The sequence below is a fragment of the Canis lupus genome, chromosome 1, assembly GCF_011100685.1.
Source record: "Canis lupus familiaris isolate Mischka breed German Shepherd chromosome 1, alternate assembly UU_Cfam_GSD_1.0, whole genome shotgun sequence".
Taxonomy (NCBI): Eukaryota; Metazoa; Chordata; class Mammalia; order Carnivora; family Canidae; genus Canis; species Canis lupus.
The window spans coordinates 27,070,685-27,096,980 of NC_049222.1; the positions used below are offsets into that span (position 1 = coordinate 27,070,685).

The 26,296-nt window shown below is 41.4% G+C and overlaps 1 protein-coding gene and 1 non-coding gene across 2 annotated transcripts; both read left to right on the forward strand.

Moving 5' to 3' along the window:
• Positions 1-17,258: 17,258 nt before the first annotated feature.
• Positions 17,259-20,459, forward strand: TCF21 (transcription factor 21). Its single transcript, XM_038526056.1, has 2 exons — positions 17,259-18,120; positions 19,884-20,459. Exons 1-2 carry the CDS (start codon positions 17,671-17,673, stop codon positions 19,971-19,973), a joined length of 540 nt encoding a protein of 179 aa, XP_038381984.1. The 5' UTR covers positions 17,259-17,670; the 3' UTR covers positions 19,974-20,459.
• Positions 20,460-22,596: 2,137 nt separating this feature from the next.
• LOC119870649 lies at positions 22,597-24,080 on the forward strand. Its single transcript, XR_005353050.1, has 2 exons — positions 22,597-22,658; positions 23,539-24,080. It is a non-coding gene; the product is annotated as a basic salivary proline-rich protein 4-like (transcript).
• Positions 24,081-26,296: the final 2,216 nt, after the last annotated feature.

Below are 26,296 nucleotides of genomic sequence, written 5' to 3' on the forward strand. Positions count from 1 at the left end.
TGCTCCCTCAGTAACATACTGGTAAAAATCGCTATTTTGAGTTTCATGCTTCTATATAGTTTCATATATAGAAAGAAAAACTAAAATGCTGAAATATATATATATATATATATATATATCTTCATATGTATATGAAAGATGTATCCCTAAACAATCACAGTGAGTCTTCTGTAGCTTGATTTTTCACTCAACATTTCGATCCTGTGATTAAACCATAATGCTGAATGTAACTGAAGTTTGTGTAATTTTCCCTGCTGTATAATTTTAAGCCTTTGTTTTCTATCTTATATTGTTACCCATTTTTCTCTTTTATCATACCTAATGTAGCCTGGGGGACTAGAGGTGGGAAGAACATTTCCCATCCAGTGTCTATAAACAGATAATGGTAGGAACATAGTTAATCTCTCAGGAGTTATTGATACATATTTTAAAAGCTGCTAACTCTCTTACAGCCTTCTCCCCAACAAACTGCAGTGTAATTTCTGTAAGAAACCTAAGTAGAAACTATGAGAAACTAGTCATCATATCCCATTATAGTTTTCCAAAGTGAAGAGAAATACTTACCTCTTTCTCTTTAAAACACAGCATACAAAAAAATAAAAAAATAAAATAAAACACAGCATACAGTTGTTAATACTAAAGCCAAAGTTCTGTCCTTTAATTGGCTCTGTGTTTCCATAATAGACTAAATACCTGGTTAAAAATTAAAATGCAAAAATGTCATTCACCACTTAAGGGGAACAAATACTAATATATGCCATAATATGGATAAGCCTCAAAAACATTATTCTAAGTGAAAGAAGGAAAATGAAAAAAAAAGAATCATTTTCTGATTTCTATGACTCATAAAATATATAATGTGTCTAGAAAAGGCAATTTAAAAAAAAAGAAAAGGCAATTTTTACACACACAAAAAGTAGATCAATGATTGCCTTGGGATGGGGGCAAGAGTGAGAATTAATTGCAAATGGGCAAGAGGTAACTCTTTGGAAAAATGGAAATGGTCTAAAATTAGATTACAGTGATAGATGAACAACTCTGTACATTTACTAAAATTATTGAATTGTAAAGGTGCATTTCATACCATGTAAATAATACTTCAATAAAGCTGCCAAAAATTAAAAAGCTGTCATAGTGTCTCTAAACTACTAAATGTGATTCTTTTATTGCTTGTATGTTTATTTAATTTAACGCAATCGTAAGTCATTTGGGCTTTTGAAGAAACAGCTTCAGTCAGCTAAATTTTAACATTTATATGGACATTTAATAAGCCCATTTAAAAGTAAAACTCAATAGTGAGAGATAGGCATCTTGAGAAGATCTGCGCCTGAAAATGGCATGTAAGAATGGGCTGTATTACTTGGCTAAGGGACCTAGAACATGACATTGGAAAGATAACCACTGCTCCACCTGGAAGTAGAGAAATCCTAAAACAACAGCAGATTTCCCAGGGGATCCTATGTCATGAAGAGGAGGGATTACAGGAAACTTCTACTAACACTTTATCTTCCTTCCTGGAGCTCCGGGAGAAGTTTCAGTAACTCTGTGAACAGGTCAATAGCTACTTACCTTATAGAGTTACCAAGGCTGGCCCTCCTCTTAAGCCTAGCCCCCTCTTTTTAAACTCTCTTCTTTTGTCAGAGGCATTTTAAGTTTTTTTGTTTCCAGTAGTTTGCAACTCTCAGCTGAGCTTGATTTGTAATGTGGTAGTTGTTAATTGGAGTGGGACATCGAGCACCAAACATGCTTTCAAAGGAAACCAACTAAAAGGAGCCAAAAATAAAAGGATACCTCAGCCATATTGATCCCACTTCTTTGGATATAATTTTAAATAAAACAGAGCATTTTTACCTGAATGTGGACCAGACCTAAAACCAAAATATAAGAATACAGGTAGACTAAAATATTTTAATTTTTTTTAAATTTCTAATTATATTTGAACACGGAAAGAAGGCAATTGTTTAGATAATTTAAGCTCTCGGGGTGCCTGGGTGGCTCAGTGGTTGAGGGTCTTTCTTTGACTCAGATCATGATCCCAGCATGCTGGGATTGAGTCCCACATCAGGCTCCCCGCTTGGAGCCTGCTTCTCCATCTGCCTAGGTCTCTGTCTCTCTCTTAAAAAAATTTAAGCTCTTTTGCAAAATATCAATTCTATCAGTTTTTATATTTTAGGAGGAAAAAACTGGCATTGGATTGTCCTAATGATGAAAGTTCCTTCAAATGGTTTTATATATATAGAAACAATGTAAGTGAAGTGTGTTCCTTTAGAGTCTAACATTCCAGCAACAAGCAGTCAAAAATAAAAAAAAAGGCATCATTACTCTCAACATTTTCCCTGTAAAGAAAATTATAAGATGACAGAGTGTGCTGCCAACTTACAACTAGCCACCAGCTTTGTTTGCATGACATTTCCTTTTTATGTTATGAGAAAAAGAACATTGGTCCAGGTATTTGGTTTCTCAATAAGAATGAGTTTCTATAGCACTCTGAATAATTTAAAAAAATAAATAAATATCAGTCATTTGCTTTAAAAATTCATGAGCATGGGACGCCTGGGTGGCTTAGTAGTTGAGTGTCTGCCTTCTACTTAGGGAGTGATCCTGGAGTCCTGGGATCAAATCCCACATCAGGCTCCCTGTGAGGAGCCTGCTTCTCCCTCTGCCTATGTCTCTGCCTCTCTCTGTCTCTCATGAATAAATAAATTAAAAATCTTTTTAAAAAATTCATAAGCATGCTGAGATGTGAAAAAGGATGTTTTATTCCTGTATCTTTTATATGTAAAGGATAAACAAATATCTACAGAAGCTTAAGATTACATTATTCTTGAACTAGTTTCACATGGAATTTGTCGATAACACTTCTAGTACCAAAGATAGATGTCTACTACAACATGACTTGTTTTTATATGTCAATGTTCTATTTTTTGAAAAAAGAACACAGCTGAACCAAGCATCACTAAATAACTTAGTGATGATAAGACACCTAGATAATGTCTTTAGGAAGGTCACGTTTTAGTATTTCTCCCATAAATTTAGTGGGTTTCTGTTAGTAGAAGTGGCTGTTCAAGATCTGTCAGTTCTCACATGTCACCAAAGACCCCATAATAAAATAAATAAAATAAAATAAAAACTGTGGAAGAAAAGAGTTTGCTTGCCATCCCTACCCTATTCTTTAACCCATCAAGGTCATATACTGAAATTATGTTTCTCAAAACAGTGCAAAGCATTAAAATATAAACTCATGGAAGCCAGACAGCTCATTGTGTGATGTTCCATGCTCTATCTAGGCCACTTAAGGCATTCCATGATTTCTATGAACCTACAGTGTAAACAAAGGACCTTTGTCCTAACAATACGCTGCAAGGAAAGAACAGAAATATGCTTTTATTTCCATGCTAAAGTTGAAATCAATCCCAAAGGCCACTGAGACTAGAATCTGATCAAAACCTTTATATTGAATGATAATCTCAACAGAATATCATAAATGCTATAATCAAAGGTAAATGCCAGAATATCTGGTCTCTTGCTTTCAGAAGACCTTTAAATTAATGTTTTCAAATTTGTATCTTAACAGTGAAATCCTTGATTGAAACACACCTGTCTCTCCTTTGTGTCTGTGTTTCTAAGTATTTGATTTACTCATTTTCAATTTTACAATAAATGGCTGTTTATCAGCAACAGTTACTCATTCTTTTCTCAATCTGTATTTGTCAGCATTAAGAAGAAAATGCTATGTACTCCCAAGATTGGCTACATGATGAAAAAGAAGAGAAATTCAGTTAGCTGTCCCCACTTAGCGGTGGGCCAGTTTTATGAGCAAAGATGGGGAAAGAATAACACTTGATTTGGGCAGAACAGCTGGTTGGAGTGAACCCACATCCTCACTGGCTCTAGCTTCCACCAAATGGCCAAACAACACAGACCCTTACCTGTGCCCAGAATAAACTTTCATTTGTTGTACCATATTCACATTGTCTTTTAAATTAAGATTGTTTTAATCTAAAAAAGAGAACACAACCTGATTTTTCACTGTAGAAGTAATAATATAACTGAAAGAACCCAAAGGAAAAAGCAACAACAACAAGAATCTGTCCTATCAGGTTTCTTCCACAATGTTAAAAAAAAATCATAAGTTAAAAAAAAAAAAGAAATACCAACAAATTTGCACAATTTACATAATGTTCCTGCGGCTATCTATTGTTTGGAAAGTCTATGAGACTTTTGATCCAATGGATAAAAGTCCACAGGAATAGGGAGGGGCACCGTATCTATTCGAAGATCATCCAGCATTAGATACTGACTTTGAACACTTCTTTTTATGACTTATTTGATTTAAGTTCAATTAGTTAACATATATCGTATCATTGGTTTCAGACGTAGAGTCTAGTAAATCCTCAGTTGCTTAGAACACCCAGTACTCATCACATCATGTGCCCTCCTTAAGCTCATCAACCAGTTACCTCATCCCCCCACCCACCTTCCCTTCAGCAATCCTCAGTTTGTTTCCCAGAGTTAAGAGTCCCTCATAGTTTGTCTCCCTCTCTGATTTCATTTTATTTTATTTTTCCTTCCCTTCCCAATAATCCTGTTTGTTTCTTAAATTCCACGTATGAGTGAAACCATATAATTGTCTTTATTTGATTATTTCACTTCACATAATACTCTCCAGTTCCATCCATGTTGATGTAAATGGTAAGATTTCATCCTTTTGTTGGCTGAGTAATATTCCAGTGTGTGTGTGTGTGTGTGTGTGTGTGTGTGTGTATAACATCTTCTTTATCCACTCATCTGTCAGAGGACATCTGGGCTCTTTCCATAGTTTGGCTATGGTGGACATTGCTGCAAGACTTTGAATACTTATTTAAAAAGTCAATTTAAAAAATTAATTAATTAATTAATTAATTAAAAAATAAAAAAATAAAAAGTCAATTTAAGAGGGAGCTAAGAATGCAAAATAATGGATTCAAATAGTTACTTGGTAGAGATAAAAAAAATTCAAAGATGAAACTTAAGTGTTTCATGCTTTTCTTACTGTAACTATATACTAATTTAAAAAATTTCTCCTTATGGGGCACCTGAGTGGCTAAGTCAGTTAAGTGTCTGCCTTCAGCTCAGGTCATGATCCCAGGGTGCTGGGATCCAGCCCCTTGTCCGGCTCCCTGCTCAGTGAGAAGCCTGTGTCATGTGCTGGTCTTCTCTCTTCCTCTGCCTTCCATTCCTCCTGCTTGTATGCACTCTCTCTCTCTCTGTCAAATAAATAAATAAAATATTTTTAAAAAATTGTTTTCCTTAAGGGCAAAATAATGAACAATATATGCAATAATTGGTTCAGTTCTTAGATAATTTTTAAAACTTGATCTTTCATAATGCTTGAAATGTATATGAATAGAAATACATCTATAAAAATTAAAATAAAAAATATGTATTTGAGTAACATTAAAATAGAGGCTTCATGATTCTATTGCCTGCCTGCCTTTAATGGGAAATCAGATGTAAATATATTATTAGAAAAGTATGATTAGGGGGACCTGGGTGGCTCCACTGGTTAAGTGCCTGCCTTTGGCTCAGGTCATGATCCCAGGGACTGGGATAGAACCTCTATTAGGCTTTCTGCTCAGTAGGGAGCCTGCCTCTCCTTCTCCGTTTGCAGTTCCTCCTTATTGTCCACTCTCTCTCTCTGTGTCAAATAAATAAATAAAATCTTTTTTAAAAAAGAAAAGTATGACTATTTTTCTTCTGTTCTGTAAGTTTAAAACTTTTAAGAGTGTAATTTTATTTATTTATTTTTTGCATAATGCTTTTCTTTCTTTTTAAGATTTTACATATTTACCTGACAGAGAGAGACAGAGACAGAGACAGAGAGAACAGAGTCAAGGGGAGCAGCAGGCAGAGGAAGAGGGAACAGCAGGATCCCAATAGAACAGGGAACCTGATGTGGGGCTTGACACCAGGACCCTGGGATCATGACCTGAGCTGAAGGCAGACACTTAACCAACTGAGCCACTCAGGCACCCCAAGAGTGTCATTTTAAAAAGCATTCTTATGTGTTTGGTGTGTTGATTGAGAGTTTTCTCCATCACTAGAAGTAAAGTTTGTCTGCATTTTCCATATATATATATATATTTATATATATATAAAGATCCAATGCAAGTCTAAATTTCTTCATGATGCATATAAATGACCAAATATATTCTTTTATTCACTCTGATTCTTCCCATCCATGGGGACCCAGTTGAGTCCCTTGCTCATGGTTACATGTAGTGTAAATCACAAAGTGGAGACTTACAGTGGGTTGAATGAAGTATCTCCTGAAAATTCATGGCCACCCAGAAATCAGAATGTGATCTTATCCTGATATAGGATCTTTGCAGATATAATTAAGAATCAAGATGAGATCACATAGGAGTGGAAAATTTAATGAGAGTATCATTATAAAAGACAGGCAAGGATGCAGAAACACAGAGAGAAGTCCCTGTGATGATAAAGATGGAGAGCAAAAGGGGTACCTGGCAACTGCCTTCAAAGCTCAGGTCATGATCTTGGGATCCTGGGATCCAGCCCTGTGTGGGGCTCCTTGTTCAGCAGGGAGTCTGCTTCTCCTTCTCCTTCTCACTGCTTCCCACTTGTACTCTCTCTCTCTCTCTCATTCTCAAATAAATAAAATCTTAAAAAAAAAAAAAGATGGGGAGCAAAGTAATGCAGCCACAAGTAAAGGAACACCTGGGGCCACCAGAAGCTGGAAAATGTAAGGAAGGATATTCTCTAGAGCCTTCAGAGGGAGCATGGCCTTATAAATATCTTGATGTTACATTTCTGACTCCAGAAAGTCATTCCATGTGTCGTGATTGGTTATAGCAGCCCTAGGAAATGAAGGACAAGTCTTGTGCTTTAAAATCTCTAAATTTTTTTCATCAGTCATGAATACCAAAGACAAGACTGCTAAAGGCATTGGCCTTTCTCTATGAGAATGAAATTGGAGGCCAAGATTCTAGGTTGTGACCATTTAAGTTGTTTGGTGAGAACAAGTTGTTTGTTTTGTTTTGTTTGTTTTACTGAGATCTACAATTTTTTAAGTTGGTAATTCAAAGCCAAAAACAGGAAGCAGATCATCTTCTTTGTAAATAGTTCATTTTCTTTTGTAAGAAACCCAAGCAATTATTTAGAATGTACCCATACACAAAAGGGAAAATCATTAATTAATAGAATTTTAACAATTCCTAAAAATCACATGAAATTTAAAAGGGATGCTAACCCAGGATCAATTTAATTTAAAAAAAATATTTTATTTATTTATTCATGAGAGACACACAGAGAGAGAAGGCAGAGACATAGACAGAGGGAGAGGCGGGCTCTATGCAGGGAGCCTGATGTGGGACTCGATCCCAGGACCCCAGGATCTCAACCTGAACTGAAGGCAGATGCTCAACTACTGAGCCACCCAGGTGTCTCTCCAGGATCAATTTATAAATGACCATCCCAAATAAAAGTTGTTGTATCTAACATTTAATCATCCATGATAGCTTTAAAAAAAACACACACACAAAGTTACTTGCATAGTAGAGAGTTGTGATTTTTATCTCTAGGGTCAAATGCTTGGTGATATAATTGACTTGCTGTGAGACTCTAAAGAAACATTACACCATGATCTGGACTAAATAAATTTAATTTGGGGAAGGAAAATGATCACTAATTAAACAGTCCTTCAAATCACCAGAAAATGAAGGGAAAGATTAGTTTTTTTTTTAATTCTTTTTTTAATTTTATTTATTTATGATAGGCACACAGTGAGAGAGAGAGAGGCAGAGACACAGGCAGAGGGAGAAGCAGGCTCCATGCACCAGGAGCCCAACGTGGGACTCGATCCCAGGTCTCCAGGATCGCGCCCTGGGCCAAAGGCAGGCGCTAAACCGCTGCGCCACCCAGGGATCCCCAAAGATTAGTCTTAACTTAATATGAATAAAATTTTAATTTTATGACTGAGACCATAGCTGCTTCTCATCCAAGATAAGAGAATCCTAGATTTTACTGAAATTATTCGTCTCCCTTGACCACACACACTTTTTAGGGCTTTGTTTTTAGAGAAGGTATTTCTTTGTTGTGTGTTGTTATTCTTATTGGAAGTCTTCTATCTTTCATGATTATACCCCTATCCCAAAGTGAAAATGAAAAAAAAAAATCCAGAATGCTACTGTCAAAAAGAGCCTTAGGGAAAAATTATCATGACATCCACCATCACAACAACCATCAATATTTATAAGGATTTACTATATGTTAAGAATTAAATTAAATCACTTTACATATATCATCTCAGTTAATGTACCCCAAAATGAGGTCTATCTCTGCTGTCCTCATGTTAAACAGGACACTGAAACCCAATGAAATTAAACTAAGAGACTTGTTCGAGTTCACACAACTACTTAGTTGTGTAAGCAGAAGTTGGACCTGGTCTCTTCATACACAGTACAAAAGTTTCCTACTCTGTTACAGTGACTTAAGAGAAAAGGATAAAAAGAACAAAAATCATGATCCTTTTAAGGACATTCATGTTTTATAATTCAGTCAGATATGAGCATTATATTGTTCATTTCACATTCAGTTCACTCTTCCACCCAAATTCATTTGAGAAGTGTTTTACTCTATCCTCCTTTGGCAGGTTATCTCATTGTGGTCAATTCTGCAATTGGGTTAAAAGAAAAAAGAACTCACTTATTCATGTGAGGGGAAGTTTAGTATCTGCCTAACATTCTAGCCGAAAATAATACTAGCTTTATCTAAAATATGTCAGAGTGACCAGTTAAAAAGACCCCAGTGCAGTTAATCCACTGTTTGTTTTGTCTATAAGTAATCCCCCAAAAACGTTTGGCAAATTTTATTACTGAATTGATCTAACCCATGTCTATTTCTGTGTGGGAGCTGTGTGGTAGACTCAAAGGCACTAGATAAAGAATTCCTAGATTCTTCTACTAATGGGTTCTTTAGAGTTGATTTAGAGCTTCTGACTAAAGAATGGTCCTACTTTCTCTAGGAGGATTGCCCTTTGCAAATTTTAGGAATGAGTATCAGATGACCTTCCTCCTCGTCATAGACCATGAATCTGGATTTAAAGCTCTTCCTCCTAGTGATTCTCCAAAAAAGAAAACCAAGATAAACAATGCTGGAAGTTTGTTATTCTTATTGCTAGCATTGACAATGGTATAATGACATTGATATACGGTGAACCCTCAAATGACACAAAAGTTCTAGGCATATCTTTTCTTAACCCTGAGTAATTCAAAAGTTGGAAATACTAATGAATTTAAAAACGCACATTTTTCCAGTTACAATTTCTAAAGTTAAATGCTATGGACAGATTTGCGTTCTCTCTCCTCCCCCGCCAAATTCATATTATGAAGCTCTAGCCTCAATGTGACTCATGTGGAGGTAAGACTTTTGGAGATAATTAACATTATGATGTCATTAGAGTAGTTTCAATAGGATTGGTGGTCTTATAAGAAGAAAAGAGAGAGATCTCTCTCATTGCACATTATCAGAGGGAAGACCATGTGAGGACACAGCCATCTGCAAGTCAGGAAGAGAACTCTCACCAGGCACCAACTATGCTGGTAATCTGATCTTGGACTTCAAGCTTCCAACTATAAGAACATAAGTTTGCTATGGCATCTCCAGTTAAAACAGTAAACTGTCATCATATCTTGAAAGTAAGTCAGAAAATAAAATTTGCTTTTAAAGAGAGAAAAAAGTTTTCCACTCTCAACCTTGCCACCACATGATGAAATTGATAGAACTTAAACAAGCAATTTAGAGGGCTTTAGTGAAGGCCAATTGTTGTTACTAATAGCCTTAACAACCTGCACACTTTTCACTGGTCTATCCTCAAGAATAGTAATTTTATAAAGCTATCTACTAAGTAGAAATTCACTAATTTGGAAGGACCCACATTGATGATTGCTCTCGCATATGCAGTCAAAGGTAAGTTGTCAAATATTTTTCTGAGCTCCAAATAAAAACTGAAACCCATTAGTACTTGATCTGAACTAATTTTAAACTTCATAGAGTTGTGATCTGCATTTTCTACCAGAGTCAAACTATGTACTATTTCATATATGTTACCTTATCCTTTATGCTACAAATATGCTGCCAGAGACTGAATTGGATTTCCTTTTTACAAATGGATTCCTCTAGAAATGCCTGGGTGGCTCAGTGGTTGAGCATCTGCCTTCAGCTCAGGGCGTGATCCTAGAGTCCCAGGATCGAGTTCCACATCAGGCTCCCTACATGGAACCTGCTTCCCTCTCTGCCTATGTCTCTGCCTCTCTCTCTCTCTCTCTCTGTGTGTCTCTCCTGAATAAATTAATTAAATTAAATTAAAAAATGGATTCTACTAATTCTGAATTCAAGGGGAGCATATGTAGAGACTGTATTTCCAAACTTTCTCTTTTCCAGTTAAAGAGGCCAGTATAATGGGAACATAAATGATAGGTGTCACTTCCACATCTTATTTTAAGAAATCTACTTGCCTTTTATTTGCTATTTCCCCCCGCCCTGAGAAGTGTTAAAGTAAAGGTGAGCTGATGTCACCTATATATGAGGAGGCACTTCTGCTTAGGGATGGCAGAGGAACAAGACAGAAGGGACCCAAGTCCCTTGGTGTGTCTTTCTGGAGCTGTCACTCATGCACCCTTGGACCACCTGCCTAGGTCTGCACAGATTAAAGAGAAATAAATTTGTGGTTTGAGCCATCATTTTTTGGAGTTGTGTTAGTTCTCTAACACATATCTTACGGTTTACAGGACACTTTCCAAATGCTTTGGTCTAGACCATCCATTCATTCATTTGCCAACTATGTATTTAGTGCATATCATATATCAGCTCTGCTCTAGGCTCTGAGCACAAAACTGAGCAAGGCACACAAAGTTCCTGTATTCCTAAAGCTTTCATGATAGTGACGAGGGAGGAAGGAGAGTCCACCGACAATAAAAAAGTAAACACAACTAAACAAAATAATTTCAGGACGTATTAGCTATTTAAAATAAGCCTCTAGACTCAGATTGTGTTTAAATCTTGGTTTGCCATTTACTCACTATGGTAACCAGCCTCCAGGGATAACAACAACCCTTCCTGCTCCAGCCAATGAAACATACTTCCTGATATTCATATTCTTGTATAGGTACCTCCCCTTGGCACTGAGCAGGCCCCATGACTTGATTTTGACCAACAGAATGAGGCAGAAATGATGCTGACTCCTCCCAAGTTGGACATAAGAACAGTTTCAGCTTCCATCTGGGTCTTGTAGAACATTCACTCAGAAGGCCAGTTACCAGGGAAAAAGCTCAGCCACATAAGATTGCCAGGCTGAGGAAGACCTGTGGAGAGGCTATAGAGAGAGAGTGGCCCAGCGAGGCCCTAGCTCTTCTAGCTGTCCACACTGAGACCGTGGCATGTGGATAAAGAAGTCATCTTTGATGTTCAGTCTAATCAACACTTCAGATGACTCCAGCTCCAGATGTCTTCTGGCTGAGACAACATGAGACACCCCAAGTAAGAACCACCCAGTCGAATCTGGTCAACCCACAGAAATAAGAGAAATATCCTAAATCACTAGTCTGGGTTATTATACAGCAATAGACAACTGGAATAGCAACTTTTTAAGTGAAACACATTTCTTAATTTCTCTGAGCGTCAGTTTTCTTATCTGTAAGGTTCCTGTCTCACAAAGTTGTTGTAAGAGTTAAACAGGTTAATCTGTAAAATGTTTACAACAGTGTCTGATTCATGGTAAACATTTGGTAAACGTTGGCTACTATTATTTATTACTAATAAGCAAAATGGGATTATGGGACAAAAATATTCCTAAGTGGATGCTCAGGGAAGTTCTTGATGGACAGTGACATTTGAGCTCAGACTTGATAAATAAGGAACCAACCATGCAGAGAGCCCAAAAGAAGCATCCAAACAGAAAGAATAAGTACAAAGGTCCTGGGATAAGCAATGATGCAGTGTCATTGAGGGACACAGACATGGCCAGTGCGGTTACTTTGGTAAGCAAAGTAGAGTCATGCCAGCCATGACAAGGAATTTGGACTTTATATCAAACCCAATGGGAAGATTTAAGGGATTTTAAGCAGGAGAATAACTTGGACCACTCTGTTGGAAATGCATTTTAGAAGGGCATGAATGGGTGGGGGGAGGTCCTCTAGGAGACTTTTATAGTCATCTGAGTAAGAGATTTTAATGACTTGAACCAGAGTTTAGCAGAGAAGATGGAGAAAAGAGAGCAAATTTAATATGCTCATTGAATAAGTGGCCCTTGGCCTGCCTATTGGACCCTCACAGTAGAGATGAGATTTTAACAAGGTTATTCTGGAATTTACATTACTAAAACAGCTTTAGATGGGGTTCTAAGCATTATACCCAGGAATGGCTCAAATATATCTCATTCTACATAATTCAAGATTCAGTTATTACAGGAGATAACAGAATATAAGTTTTCTCACACATATCATTGTTATTTGAATAGGGAAAACAATTCAAAGCACTCTGGCTTTGTGGAAGGAGCATTACAAGGCAAATCAGGACACAAGTTCAAGTGACAACACTGCCGTAGATGACTTACGTGAACCTACAGAATATTCTTGGCCATTTAAGCCTTCCTTGGCCTCAGCCCTTCCAATCTGACAATCTATTCCTTTAGGGCTCTATTTAAAAATAGTATATCACCTGGAAATATTTCATGTTCCCAAAGTCAGGAGTCACAGTCTCAGGACTTTGTTGCTGCTCCTGCGATCTTAAACTCCATGACTCTTCTCTCCTCAAGCCTAAAAGCACCTGATACAAAGATATAATCACAAGGAGATAATCACCATAAATAGGCTTAGATTCTAGAGCACATCTTCTCCTAACTTGGCAGGAAGGAGGTTGACAGCAAGTTGGCCCATCTCTGTTTTATAGCCATCAATAAATGTGTTTAACATATATGTGCTTTACAGGTATCTTTCATGTAATCTACAAGATTTCTTCTTTTTTGGAGAATTTGGGAGGATTTGCTCTCAGGTTTTATATTAGATACAGATAAGTCCTCTTCAAGTAAGTTTTTCTAAAACTTCATTGTTAAGGGTGGAAAGCCTCTGGCACACATCTCTATTAAGATTTTCATTCCATATAGCAGCTCTTTCCTTAATAGTGACAACAGAAAGGAGAAATTCTACATAAGATAGGAGACTAGAAGCAGAAATCCTCACCTAGTACCTGACTAGACAGTTGTTCAGGGTTTCCTCCCTTTTTTTTCCTGATATCAAGTAGGTCTGATACAATTATTCTAGTATTAGGAGGACAAGAAATTGAGTTTGTAAAGTTTTACCTCTCACTATCTGCCTAAGTTTCCTTCAAACCACTTACCTCTTAAGGTAAACTCTGTCCTTCATGCGCATGAGGTTGGCTGCTTTCAAAGTCACATTATGGGGCATGTAGGATGCAAGGTTGCTTCTTAGATCTAAAAGCCACGATGAGATTGGGTTTTCTTTGGATTTTACTGTTTTTTTGTTGTTGCCAGCTTTAAATCTTAGTGCTGTGGGTTTGGAGCTACAATTCATTTCCAATTGAATAAAATGTGGAAAGGGTGGAGTGGGTAGTGAATATGAAGAGGACTTCATATTGCTAATCATAATTGTTGCCAGGTAAAAATAATAGCAACACCCTGCATCACTATATTGACCTCCTTAGATAGTCACCAATCTCACTCACTAGTGCTCTACTCATTTTAGCTGATATGACAGGCCAACACCATTAAATTTGGAACACAGAAGGGGAGATAATGCTCATTTTATAAATTAAGTTAAAAGTGTAAAAAAAAAAAAAAAGGTGGGGGACACCTGGGTGGTTTAGGCAGTTAAGGGTCTCACTTGATTTCTGCTCAGGTCATGATGTCAAGTTTGTCAGCTGGAGCCTTGCAACAGGCTCTGCACTGGGCACGGAGCTACCTTTAGATTCTCTCCTGTCCCGCACCACACCCCCTACCCTCTCTTTAAAAAAAAGAAATGCAAAAAAATAAAAATAAAAATAGAATCAGATTTCAATAGGCTTATGAGGAGATGGAAAACAATCAATTAGCAGCAAAGGGTACAGTAATCATTTTGTTGAATGGAAAAAGAGGCACTGATTTGCATGGAAAGTCCAGACATTGTTGAAGTGGTGGTTACCATCAAATAAAGAGAATAACACATCTGGAGGTGTTCATTAGAAGTGAAGGGGAAAAAAGATAATTGGCAATTTTGCTAATTTGCCGGCCTGTGGGTTTCCTAGCCAAATAATGGGGAAATAATGGGGCCAAATAATGGGGAAATTCTGAGAAAAGAATTAAAATTTTAATTTGAAGACATAATTCCCTCCCCCTTCTCCTGGGAAACAGAATGTGATGGCATATGAAATCAGTTCGAAAGAAGCCTGTGACGTTTTCCTTCTCATAAAAAAAGGAAGCAAATTATTTCATCCAAGCACAACTGAATCAAATTTGAACTTCCTGAAAATTTATCAGTTGATAAACCAGGATTTAAGTTCAAGGACACATTCCACACCTAATCTTCATTTTACAACCTTTGGAGATAGATTTTCCTTAGCACTGAAATCTTTCAAAGATAGTCTTTCTTGCAAAACAAATCGTTAGAAGTGTGCAGCAAATTGGCCAGATGTCTCTGGGGCATAAACTCTCTCTTAAAAATAGGGCAAGAACTTTTTAGTAATGACCTCATGCTTCCAAATCATGCATTTTCTAGGTGGTATTTTGAAACAGGAATGTTTAAAGTATTTCTCCTGTTATCGAAAGAGTTAATTCAGCTTCCCAAAAGTGTTTCGCTTCTCACAGAATATAGTTTATATTTGGGGAGAATTTGGCACAGCTTAAGTTACAGCCTAACTGATTTTCTCAGTAGAATCCAACAATAAGGCATTTCTCCTACCATTTGTCCCTTAGCATTTATTAGTAGGGATACACACAAAATGTCACGGGTTGGGGGAAGCATTACTCATATTAATCTACTTTCTTCAAGACTTCACATCAAGATACCTAAATAACAGCCCAAACTGGTAAGCATCCCTTGGAGAGTGTTCACAAATCTCCAAGTTCATTATCAACCCAGTAGCCTTTTCCAGTCTAAATATATCACCGCAATATAAGTGGACTTAATTTTCACTTATCTAAAAAAAAAAAAAAATCCAATAATAATTGCAAGGTACATAAACCAATTTGTGGCATGAAGCTGGTTTTGCTTTCTTCCAGAAATTGCTCTTCCTATGTTTCAGACCTTGAAAAAAACAGACAGCAGAGATCTGTTCGGCAATAATTATTTCTATGATTGTTGCTGTCCGGCAAAACAGCCTGAGCAACCTACCAACTGAGGTGTGACAGAAAACAAGACCCTCTCCCTCCTCCCACAAAAAAAAAAAAAAAAAAAAAAAAAAAAGGTGCCCGAGAAGCAAATCTGTGTGGTAAGGCCATAGTTCTGATTCTTAATTATTATCCCACTCCAGAACCCAAATAAATAAATAAATAAATTGTGGCTATTTTGCAAATACCTCAGTATCTACACAAACACACGTTTCACAAAGTGCTGGCCAATGCCTATTTTCACATAGCTCTTTTAGCCTCAAAATAACTTTCACGTCTTACTAAGACCAAGAAAAGGGAGGGACAAATCAAAGAAGCTAGTTTGGAAATCAGTAGGGAAATGTTTAACAGGCCTGCTGGGTGTTCGCTTAATGCTGTTTTAAATCTTAGATTAAATTATTATACTTCTTCTGCGTTGTAGGACCGGGTCAGTTGTGCATGAGGACAAAGGCAACTTCAACTTGATATTTCTGTCATCCCTGCTGTGGGAAGAGTCCTGTTCCTGGTTTATAACATCAATCACTCTCACAATAAATCTTAGTGGTGGATATGGTCATTTAAATCTCCACCTGCACAAACAACAGAAAATAAGAGGGCTCATAAATCTCTACACTGGTGATTAACAAATTTTGGATCCTGGGCAAAGATATTATGGGGAGGGGTTCTCACTAATTCATTAATAAAGACTGATTTGCTGACAATCTGTTTAGTTTACAGCATGGGGGAAAGCAAACAAGACCCTGCTAACAAAACAAAACGTTAGGGGTTAGTGAATTCCCAGCTGAGCCCAGGATTAGAGATATGATATCTTAATGTAGGAGAGGGGTACAGACCGCGAGCCAAAGCTCAGAAGCTGTCCTTATACTTTGCTCCAGCCCCTGGTCTCAGATGCCTAATTGCAAGGAAAGAAAACCTGAAGAAGAATTCCTAAGAGAGATTCATGCATTCCGTCTTTCCAATTTTATTTCATCGATTTTACGCAATCTCTTGCTTTCTGGTTCCCTTCGCTTTTCACTTACTCTCCAGATTTTTCTTATTCTTCAGGAAAGATGGTCCAGGCTGGGGTTAGAGACTGGGAGGTTGGGGGGGGGGGGAAGGCTTTCCTGAAGGGACAACACTGCTTACTGTTCTGTGATACCAGATGCACATGGGGGAACCCAGGTAGCAAAGAGGCAGTAAGGAGGAGGCAAAGGCATTGGGAGGGAGAAAACAAGAAGTCTCAGGGAAGGTAACATCTGGCTGAGAGCAGCTAAGAGTTTTAAGACATTATTAAATGCATTTCTAGAAAGACACTTTGGGGAAAGTTTTAATTTTATGAAGAAAAGATGATCAATTAACAAAATATTTTCCGCACACATATTATTCACTCCCCCCATTCTACTCAACTGTATTGTACGTGGGTGTGTGATGGTCAAGTATGTTTGTGTACACACAGGCAGTGCCTTCATATTTTTTTAAAGCGGCCAGATGCAGATGGATGTTTAGGTACTTTCTCTGCATCACCCTAAAGATTCAGTGAAGCGCTTGTTTTGTTAATTTACCCCGCTTAAGGCAGGACGATATCTAGGTAAATCCACAGAGTCTTAGGGGTATTGGTAGGAGGGAGCTGACCCCTGTCTGGGTTTTATTTGGTGTTTTAATTTCGGGAAGAGGGGACAGGGGGATGTTTGTGAGATTTGTGGTCGGTAGGCCCACAAAGAGCAAAAGGATCCGGTCATTTCTCTGAAGCCCTAAAAAACCAGCAGCTATGACCTCTTAAGAGGAAAAGGGGCCTTAGGAGATGGCCCTGGAGAGGGGCTGTGGGTGGGGCGCGCTCTTCCTTGGCTAAAGTGGAAGAAGCAACTGGTGCTCGGAGTTGCAGTTGAGTTGATTTACATTACAAGTTGGAAATCGGGGTCTGTGCGTAAGAGTTTCCCTCCGGTTGTGAAAGGGGTCTCAGAGTCCGCTGGGGCCTAGCAGGCCCCTCCCCTGGGCTACAAGGGTCCGCCTCTCTATTCCCCAGATAAATTCCTAGTGTCCACCAAATTCCTCAGCGCTCTCTCACACTCCTCTGCGGCCGCGACTCCGGAGGTGGGGAAACAGAGCCGAGTTCCTCCCCGAAGAAGCCCTCTCGGTTCCTTCTCACAACCTCGCGAAGGGGAAAGGGCTGTGAGGCTCAACCAGACCCCCGCTCCAGTCCCCAACCGGCGGTGGCCGCTCCGCACCCCAGTCCCGGGGGCCCGCTGGCCAGGGGCTCGCTGGCGCGCGCGCTCTCCCTTTCGCCTCTCTCTCCCTCATTCTCGCCCCCAAACATGTCCACTGGCTCCCTCAGCGATGTGGAGGATCTTCAAGAGGTGGAGATGCTGGACTGTGACGGGCTGAAAATGGACTCGAGCAAAGAGTTTGTGACTTCCAACGAGAGCACCGAGGAGAGCTCCAACTGCGAGGCGGGGTCACCCCAGAAGGGCCGCGGAGGCCTGGGCAAGAGGAGGAAAGCGCCCACCAAGAAGAGCCCCTTGAGCGGCGTCAGCCAGGAGGGGAAGCAGGTCCAGCGCAACGCGGCCAACGCGCGCGAGCGGGCCCGGATGCGGGTGCTGAGCAAGGCCTTCTCCAGGCTCAAGACCACCCTGCCCTGGGTGCCCCCGGACACCAAGCTCTCCAAGCTGGACACGCTCCGGCTGGCGTCCAGCTACATCGCGCACTTGAGGCAGATCCTGGCTAACGACAAGTACGAGAACGGTTACATTCACCCGGTCAACCTGGTAAGGCCGTCCGAGCGCCCCCGCCCCGCGCCCGCGCCCGCGCCCGCGCCCGCAGCCGCGGCAGCCCGTGGGAGCGCGCGCCCCTGGGCCACCGCCGCCCCGCGCGCCCCCGGGGACCCCGGCGGGAGGGCCCGCGCTCCCTGCGCCGCAGGCCGCCGAGCGCCCGTGATTTATGCCGGCGTTGGACGTGGCAGCCCCATTAAGAGCTTGCAAGTGCGCGGAGCTGGCAAACAGGGAGGGGTCCGTCAGGCAAACTGCTGAGCGCCCAGAGGGCATTTTATTAATCCCGTTCTTCTTTTAGCTGAAGGAGAATTCCATTCCCCCCCTCCCGTTTTTGGACATAAAAACACCCAACTCTGTTTCTTTCCCGGGCATATTTAGCACCATTAGATATAGACAGATTCACGCCCCCATAATTGTCATGTAAGTCCCCAGCTACTTGAATATTCTGCGCTGCTCTTATGGGTCGGTTGACATTTTTAAATCCCAGAAGCTCTAGCAAATATCAGCAAAAATCGGTAAATTCTCCCAAATATTAATGTGATAAGTGATATTAAAATATAATTTAAGGTCACCCTCATCGAAGATTTAAAAATGTGTTACATTTTATCTTAAAATGTAATGCCCATTCAGCCTGTCTTTCAAATTTTGTTTTAAAAAGTAATTCTCATTGAGGCTAATTTTCTCTCAAATGTATTTTGCTATGTAAGAAGTACAGTTTACTTCCTTTTTTATTTGATTTAATTTTAAGAATTCCAGACTCTAGAGAAAAACAACAACCACGACTTACTAGCACCTTTGTTTATATATGATAAGAATGAGAGATTTTCCTCTTAAAAGTCGTCTTATCGGCCAGCACTGGTAGGAGAGGTTTGAAGCTTTGAATTGTCTTCTCACTCAAACTGGTTTCAGGAATTGGGGGGAGGGGATGCAAAGCCACGTTTTGCCCTAGTAAATATTTTTCCCTCTTAAGTTAAAAGTCTCTCCTTTTTCGAAAAAATGAGCAAATGGTTTATTAAAATCTGGAACTAAAATGAAAGCAATTACTTCATTTACAGTTGCTGCTGCGTTCATCTTCGAATCAAGAAATTTAAGACAGCTTTATTATAAAACACCTCGGAGAAGGGAAGAGAAAAGGCGATGTTCGCTCAGCCCAGTAGGAAGATGATCTTAAAATATGCGTGTATATTCTTTTATTAGCATTATCCCCCCCCACCCCCTTAAGAGCCAGCGATTAAAATTTAGAAACTGTGGTCAAAGCCCGTGTTTGTCAGGGAGGAAATGAAAGTTGGCAGGAGAAAAATAGACGGGGATGAAAGCGAGAGGGCCGGGAAATCTAGCCAGGGCCTCAGGAGAGGGCCCCGAAAGTCGCTTCGCCTCCAACCGGGTGTCCACCCCGCACGAGGTCCTTCTTGGCTTCCCTGCTTCGGCTCAGCTGCCTCCGCGTGATGCCACGGCCGCGGGCACTGTGAGCTTTCCAGGGGCCTCCTCTCTTGGGTTTCTCTTACAACGTAGGATGAACCCCTTTGCTCCGCCACCCGGAGCAAAGCACCAACCGTGCTTTTTCTTTATTCATCCACGGGGCGCCCTAGAACACCCAGCAAATTGCAGAGATAGATAGTGGGTCTCTCCAACTCGCTGCCTGGCCGCCCCCCACCCCACCCCACCCCCGCCCTCTCCTCTGGTCTCAGGCTCGGAGCCCACCACCACCCTGCCTCCAAGGCCACTTACCACTTACGCCTCCACCCTCTTCTCTCCTGCAGACGTGGCCCTTTATGGTGGCCGGGAAACCCGAGAGTGACCTGAAAGAAGTGGTGACCGCGAGCCGCTTATGTGGAACCACAGCGTCCTGACCTTGGAGGTGCGAGTCTGGGAAAGGCGCGCTCCCGGGGGGGAGCGGGCCCCGCCCGGGAAGGCGACCCCTGCCCTCCCTTGCTCTCTGTCTCTGCTTCCCCCTCGCAACGTTCCTCTCCCTGCCCCCCTCTCCCCCACCCCCCCGCGAGAACACTTTACAGCGACGAGGAGATTCGTTTCCAAACCTGAGGAGATCAATTGTACTTACAAAGATTCCCATCTATTTAACTTTATTAACTTCTGCGGTGAATGACTCTGCGAGCCTTGCTGGTCCAAGTGCAATATGTAATTATAAATATATAAATAGATAATAAGAGCCTATCAATGTGTATCTTTTGTACCATATGTTGTAAAATGTAGTTCATAGAATAACTGACTTTGATAGTCACATTTATAAAGTAATTCACTTAAAGATATATTTTTTTCAAACAAGTTTTGCTACTTTCGAAAATAAATCTTTCTTTATATTGCTAAAAGCCCTGAAATTGGTGTGCTTTTTAATATATATATATATATTAAATATATATATACAGAATAGAAAAGCAGGAGAGTATGGGGAAGCTTGATAATAAAAGTGATTCTTTTGAACCTCAATCCAAACTTCTAGAGATGAAAAAGATTAAACACAATTTCCCCTGTGAAGGTGCGGATCACATTTTGCACTGAAACTTCAAATAGAAACTCTGGTCTCAGGTTTACAGGTTACTTTGGAGACAATTAGAAATAATATAACTGTGAACTCAAAAAAAGGGCAGGATTGCGGTTACTAACAGTTACACGATTCAAGGGAAAAACACACCAGAAAAGGAAACTTCGATTTTCGTGTATTCCGAGGTTGAACTGATGACCTGAGCAGGCAGGTAAATTCCACGTTTCTTTTTTTTTTTTTTTTTTTAAGCTTTCTAGGCACAGAGATGGACCCAAACAACCCATAGTGCCAAACTGCGAAGAAATAATGGGAGCTATGAAAGGTGTAAATTCCATAACCTCTAGGAGTGCTGCAACATACATTAGATATTTCTTCCTAGTACTTAGTGAATGACTAACACCGCTCACGCCTGCCTAGCGATTACAGTTAGCCAGCGCCTTCAGCTCCCCGCCACGACTTCCGGCGGGCTGGGTTTTAATTTAAACATCTTCCGTGCCGTGGAACAGCTCGGTGGAGAAGATTAAGTTGAGATAAACAGAGAGGCGAGGCCGGGGAGCCTGGAACCGGGTTCACTCGCTGCCCCAGCGCAGCCCGCAGCGGCCGATGCGCCAGATGCCACCGCGGCTGTTTAATGTTCGGGGTTATGACCGGAGTGTTTACAAGACGTCTTCGGTTATTTATACTGTTATTCCTCGCAGAAGGCCCTCAAACTTCCGCTTCATTTGCTCTTTCTTTTCTTTTCTTTTCTTTTTTTTCCCCCCCTCTTTTTCTCGGCTCAGTTTGGTACCTGGAGTAATAGCTCCACGTTCCACCTCTGGCCATCTCTAGCATCTCCAACCAACCCCAAGTCTGCTTAGGGGGTGGAACCCTGGGCCCGGCCTTCTAGGAAGGAGCCGGCGACCCTGGCCCCGACAGGTGAACGCTGTGCCGGGCTGATTCTCTGCCAGTGAAGGCTCCCACGTTACCAAGTGCAATTCTCCATTCTCTGAGGGTTGGTAATGTCGCTGACTCCTAATCTGCCCGCCTGTGGTTTGGACGTCAGAGGACGTCTCCTCTGGCTTTTGGGCCATTCCCCCAACCCCACTTGACCTTTAGGGGCCCATTTCAAGCTCTGACCACCTCCACCTTCCCCCAAATTCCCGTGTTCGGTCGCTTCAACCGCAGGGCTAGTGCCCCCCACCCCCTCCTGCTCCACAATTCAGAATCTAAGTCAGAGATGAGTCCCAGAGTGATTCAGTTGTTTGCATTTCCCGTTTGGCAAAATTTCCAAGCTCCCCTTCACGTTCCTATAAACCAAATGTTCAAAATTCTGAGCACTGAACTCAGGTGGCCCCCAGAGAAGAAATTTCTGCCTGCTCATCCTGTAAACCCCAAACTGCAAACGGATTTTTTTTTTTTAAGTCTTATGCCTCCTTCCTATAATTTGAAGCCTTTGCTTTCAGCATGAGCCCTGAGCCTATAAAATGGGGAACATGTGAGTTAAACCCTAGCTCTGCCTCTAGCTTTTCCCTGAAAGAGCCTGGATCCTCAGTTTTCTCATCTCTGAAAATGGGGATAAGCATTAAAATAATCATATTATTAATTATCATACATTAATTAATGAATTAATCATGCATTCATTCATATCATAGTCATACACTCTTGCCACACAAAACCTGTAGTGGGATGCAAATGAGATTGTATTTATGTAATTACTTTATAAAAGAAAAGATCTGTGCAAATATCAGTTACTTTTACTAAATAGCCAGAGATGAGCTGCCAGTGCTTGACAGGATCTGAAAGTGTCTCAGGCAGGAAGCTCGAAGGGTGTAAGGGTGTGTGTTCATAATGAACAGGTGATGGTCTTTCTTTTTTTCTTTTTTTCTTTTTAAGATTTTATTTGAGAGAGAGCATGAGGAGGGGGGAGAGGGAGAAGAGAAGCAGGCTCCTCCTCATTGAGCAGGGAGCCCCATGTGAGACTCATTCCAGGACCCTGGGAACATGACCTGAGCCAAAGGCAGACTTTTAACCCACTGAGCCACCAAGGAGCCTCCAGGTGATGGTCTTTCTATTGCCTGAAAAAGACACCTTTCTTTGACGCAATGCTGAAGGTTACAAACTCTTTCTCTCTCTCTCTCTCTCTCTCTCTCTCTGTCTCTCTCTCTCTCCCTCATGCCTTTACCTCTCCACAGTGTTCTACAAATTTGTCTAGAGCTTTCTACCAATGGGACTATTTCTCAAAAATCTAGAACCCAGAATTCAGACCTGAGATCAGCAACCAGAAGGACTACACTGGGGTCTTACTATCAGGAAGGCCTGCCAATACCACCAGGCAGGGGTGTACTTGGGATCCCATGGTTGTTCATTGAAAGGAGCAGGCAACACTTTGGGAGTGACTGGTTATGGCTTCCACTAGCCCCAGGGATGTGGCAATGCAAAGGCCCCAAACATCTCATACACATATCCACAGTCTAAACACTTCTGAATAGGCCCTTCTCCTAGGCCAGTCAGATCCCTAGCACTCCCATACTTACCACACCCTACTTCCCAGTGTCTGTTGTTCTGGGAAAGCCATCCTACCTTTGTCCAGTCCAGGTTCCTGGTATACCTTGATTTGAAAAGGAGGAAAGCGGCAGCTGGAGAAAGAATGGGGACTTCCTTTGCTGCTTGTCAGATGGGGTGAGGGGTAGCTAGTGTCCTGTCTGTGGCCTCTTAATTATGAAAACTATCTTAGAAGGTGCTTTCAGAAAGAACCAGGGGAACAACCAAAACAGATTATAGAAGCTTGGAAGATAAACGTGTCTGCAAATCCTCAGGAGGAGTAGACAGATATTAAAACCGGACTGTAGCTGGGGAAGTCCCACTTCTCTCTCTCTCTCTCTCTCATACTGATTGCTTGTGTGACTTCTTACAAGCAATTCATTGTGCTTCTACAGGTTTTTCTACTGTCAAATCGGAGACTTCTTTCTTAAAAAAAAAAAAAAAAAGAAGAAGTGGTAAACAAGATCTGGTACCTCTGGTTACATTTGGTGATCAGTGGGAAATACTGCCTGAGGAGACTGGTAAGCCAGTGGTTCTTCCGTGTGTGCCATCCAGAATTACCTAGATGGCTGGTGGGAGTCCACTGTCAGGCTTCATCCTCCACCCCACTTCCAGATTCAAGTGATCTGGGGCTGGCCTCCAGAGTTTCTAACAATTTCCCAAGGGAAGTTGATGCTGCCGGTCCAGGAACCACACTTTGAGAATCACTGTTTGGGGATCTGTCTCAGAGAAGCAAAAGAAGTGAATACAGAGGGAAAGAAAATATTTGGGAAATTTTTTCTTAAGAGGCTGCACTTTCTGGGCTCCGGTTTCATTTACCTTTCTATTCACTCCACGATGGCAGGCAGTGTGTATTCCTAATGCTTAAATGCCAGTCAGGAAATCAAACCACTCGTCCTTAGAAAATAAAAGGTTTGTGTGGCCTTAGTGCAACGAAGTCTGCGCTCATCTTGCGTCCTTGAGACGTATTTCAGTCGTCAGACGACGAGTTATAGACCAGATGGATTAGGGCCCTGCTGCTGTAGGCTCCCTTGTGAACCCTAAGGGGGGAAAAAAACTGGGCTCCCGGACTCACGCCCCCTGCCACCCTCCACTTGCGCAGAGGGTCCCAGCAAAGATTACCCCTTCACCCCAGTAGGAGAAGGTGGGTTGGCTCTGAGTGGGGACCCTGTGCGTCGGGTTGGGGTGCAGGGGCGTCGAGGGTGGTGGTGAGCGCAGGGTGACCGCGGGGTGCGGCTGGCGGACCGGCAGGAACCGGGGCCCGGAGGCGGAGGACCGGACGGCGGGTTGGCGGGTTTTCGGGTTTTCGTTGGAGGCCTTTCTACTCCCCGAGTTGATGGCCGCAGGCGGGAGGAGAAGGAAGGAGGCTGGGAGCTGCGAGCCCCCGCCTCGACCACCTCTGGAGTCGCGGCCTTCTCCGGGCACCGCCCCCCACGCTGCCCCGCCCAAGTGCGAGCCACCCGGGGAGGGTCCCAGGGCTACGAGCCGGCACGGCCACGAGGGGAGGCCCACGCAGCGGGCTTGCAGAACTTCCTTTCCTACCCTCGCATCCTTCCCTCCAAATGGTGGCCGAGCCCCGGGAAGCTTGCGTGCTGCCTCGTTGAATGTGCCCTTGCTCTTCGGATCTGGGCGGGCTCCACAGGTGCACCCTCCGGCCGGTGCACGGAAAGAGGACCCGCCCCGGGGACCGGGCTTTAAATCCCCTCCCTGGGCAGAGGGAGGAGAAAGAGGTGGAAAGCGCGGAGGGAACCGGCGTTTAGAACTTCGTGGGGACCAGGCTTCTCAAGGCGACTGCACCATCCCTGTCCCCAGAACCCAGCGTCGTGCCCCGTGCCCCGTGCCCCGTGCCCGCCGCCTCCATGAATGTTGAAATCTAGAATGAATTGGAATCATTGGCGCTCGGAAGCCGTGGCGAGGGAAGCTCGGGCAAAGAAATGGACAGTGGGGCTGTTGCTGTGCTTAAATTGAAACTGGACTCTTAGGTTGAGGTCTCGGTGCGTATTTGAAAAAAAGCACAAATGGGACTAGGGGGCATCATCTGGGGGTGGGATGTGTCAACTGCCCTCCCCCTGATACTCAGATGAAATCGGTTTTTCCCTTTCCAGTAGAAGATGACATTATTAGTTATGAATTTATACCGTCGTTAGGTCAGAATCATTAGCTGAAAAGGTGTTTTGAATAGTAGAAATAATAAAAGACACTTTATAAGAATAAAATGTTCACAGCACCTTAAAATTTAAAATTATTTCAGTTGGAGATAAGGAAATACTTTGTTGCCTTTTACAAATACGGTTAGATCTACATCTAGTGAATGATGTAATGGAAAGAGCTTTGGAATGCTGGAGCATTAGACCTTCATTCTTCCATCTGTAAAATGAGTATAATAATGACTCCTTTGGTAACATAATGTCTTGTACATGTTAGACACTAATTAATATTGGTTTTCTTCCTCTCTTCTCCCCTTCTTCTGGTCATTAAGTTATAAAAGTGCCTAAGAGAATGATATGCATTTACCCTAAATAGTTATCAAGCCAATGGCAAACAGTATTAAATTCTTGTGATAATCTAATCGCTTCAAGCTATATCAAATGTAATTAAAACAAGTTATATTCAGGTCTCCTCTTTCTCCAGTGAGACCTATACCACCAATCTTGCTTGAAATTCTGTACTTTGGCATTTGTCACTTTATTAATAGCAGGTAATTCTTATTCTCTTTCACTTCCCTATTTATCTAATTGTGTCTATTTACTCTAATTCAGTGAGGGCAGGGGCAACGATGTCTGGCTGGTTCACCTTGGTTTCCTCAGCACCTGACACAGTGATAGACACATAGCAAGTGCTTGAAGAGGAGTGAATGAATGCAAAAAGCTTAATAATAAGCTTCTTAAGAGATGCCTCTGTGTACTTCAAAGTTCATGTTACGTTGCTATCACCACAGACTGATTCAAATATACTATCTAATCTTAATTTTAGAGTTTGATGATGAACACCTACTCTATAAAAAAATAAATCTACAATGAAAAAAATCATCATCAATTCCATCAAAGGGAAATTAACCTGAAACATTGTCCGCATCACATATGGATTTTTTTTTTTTTATGACTGAAGCCCAGGAAAGGGTGTCTATCAAGTATCATGTCTTTCAAAAAAAAC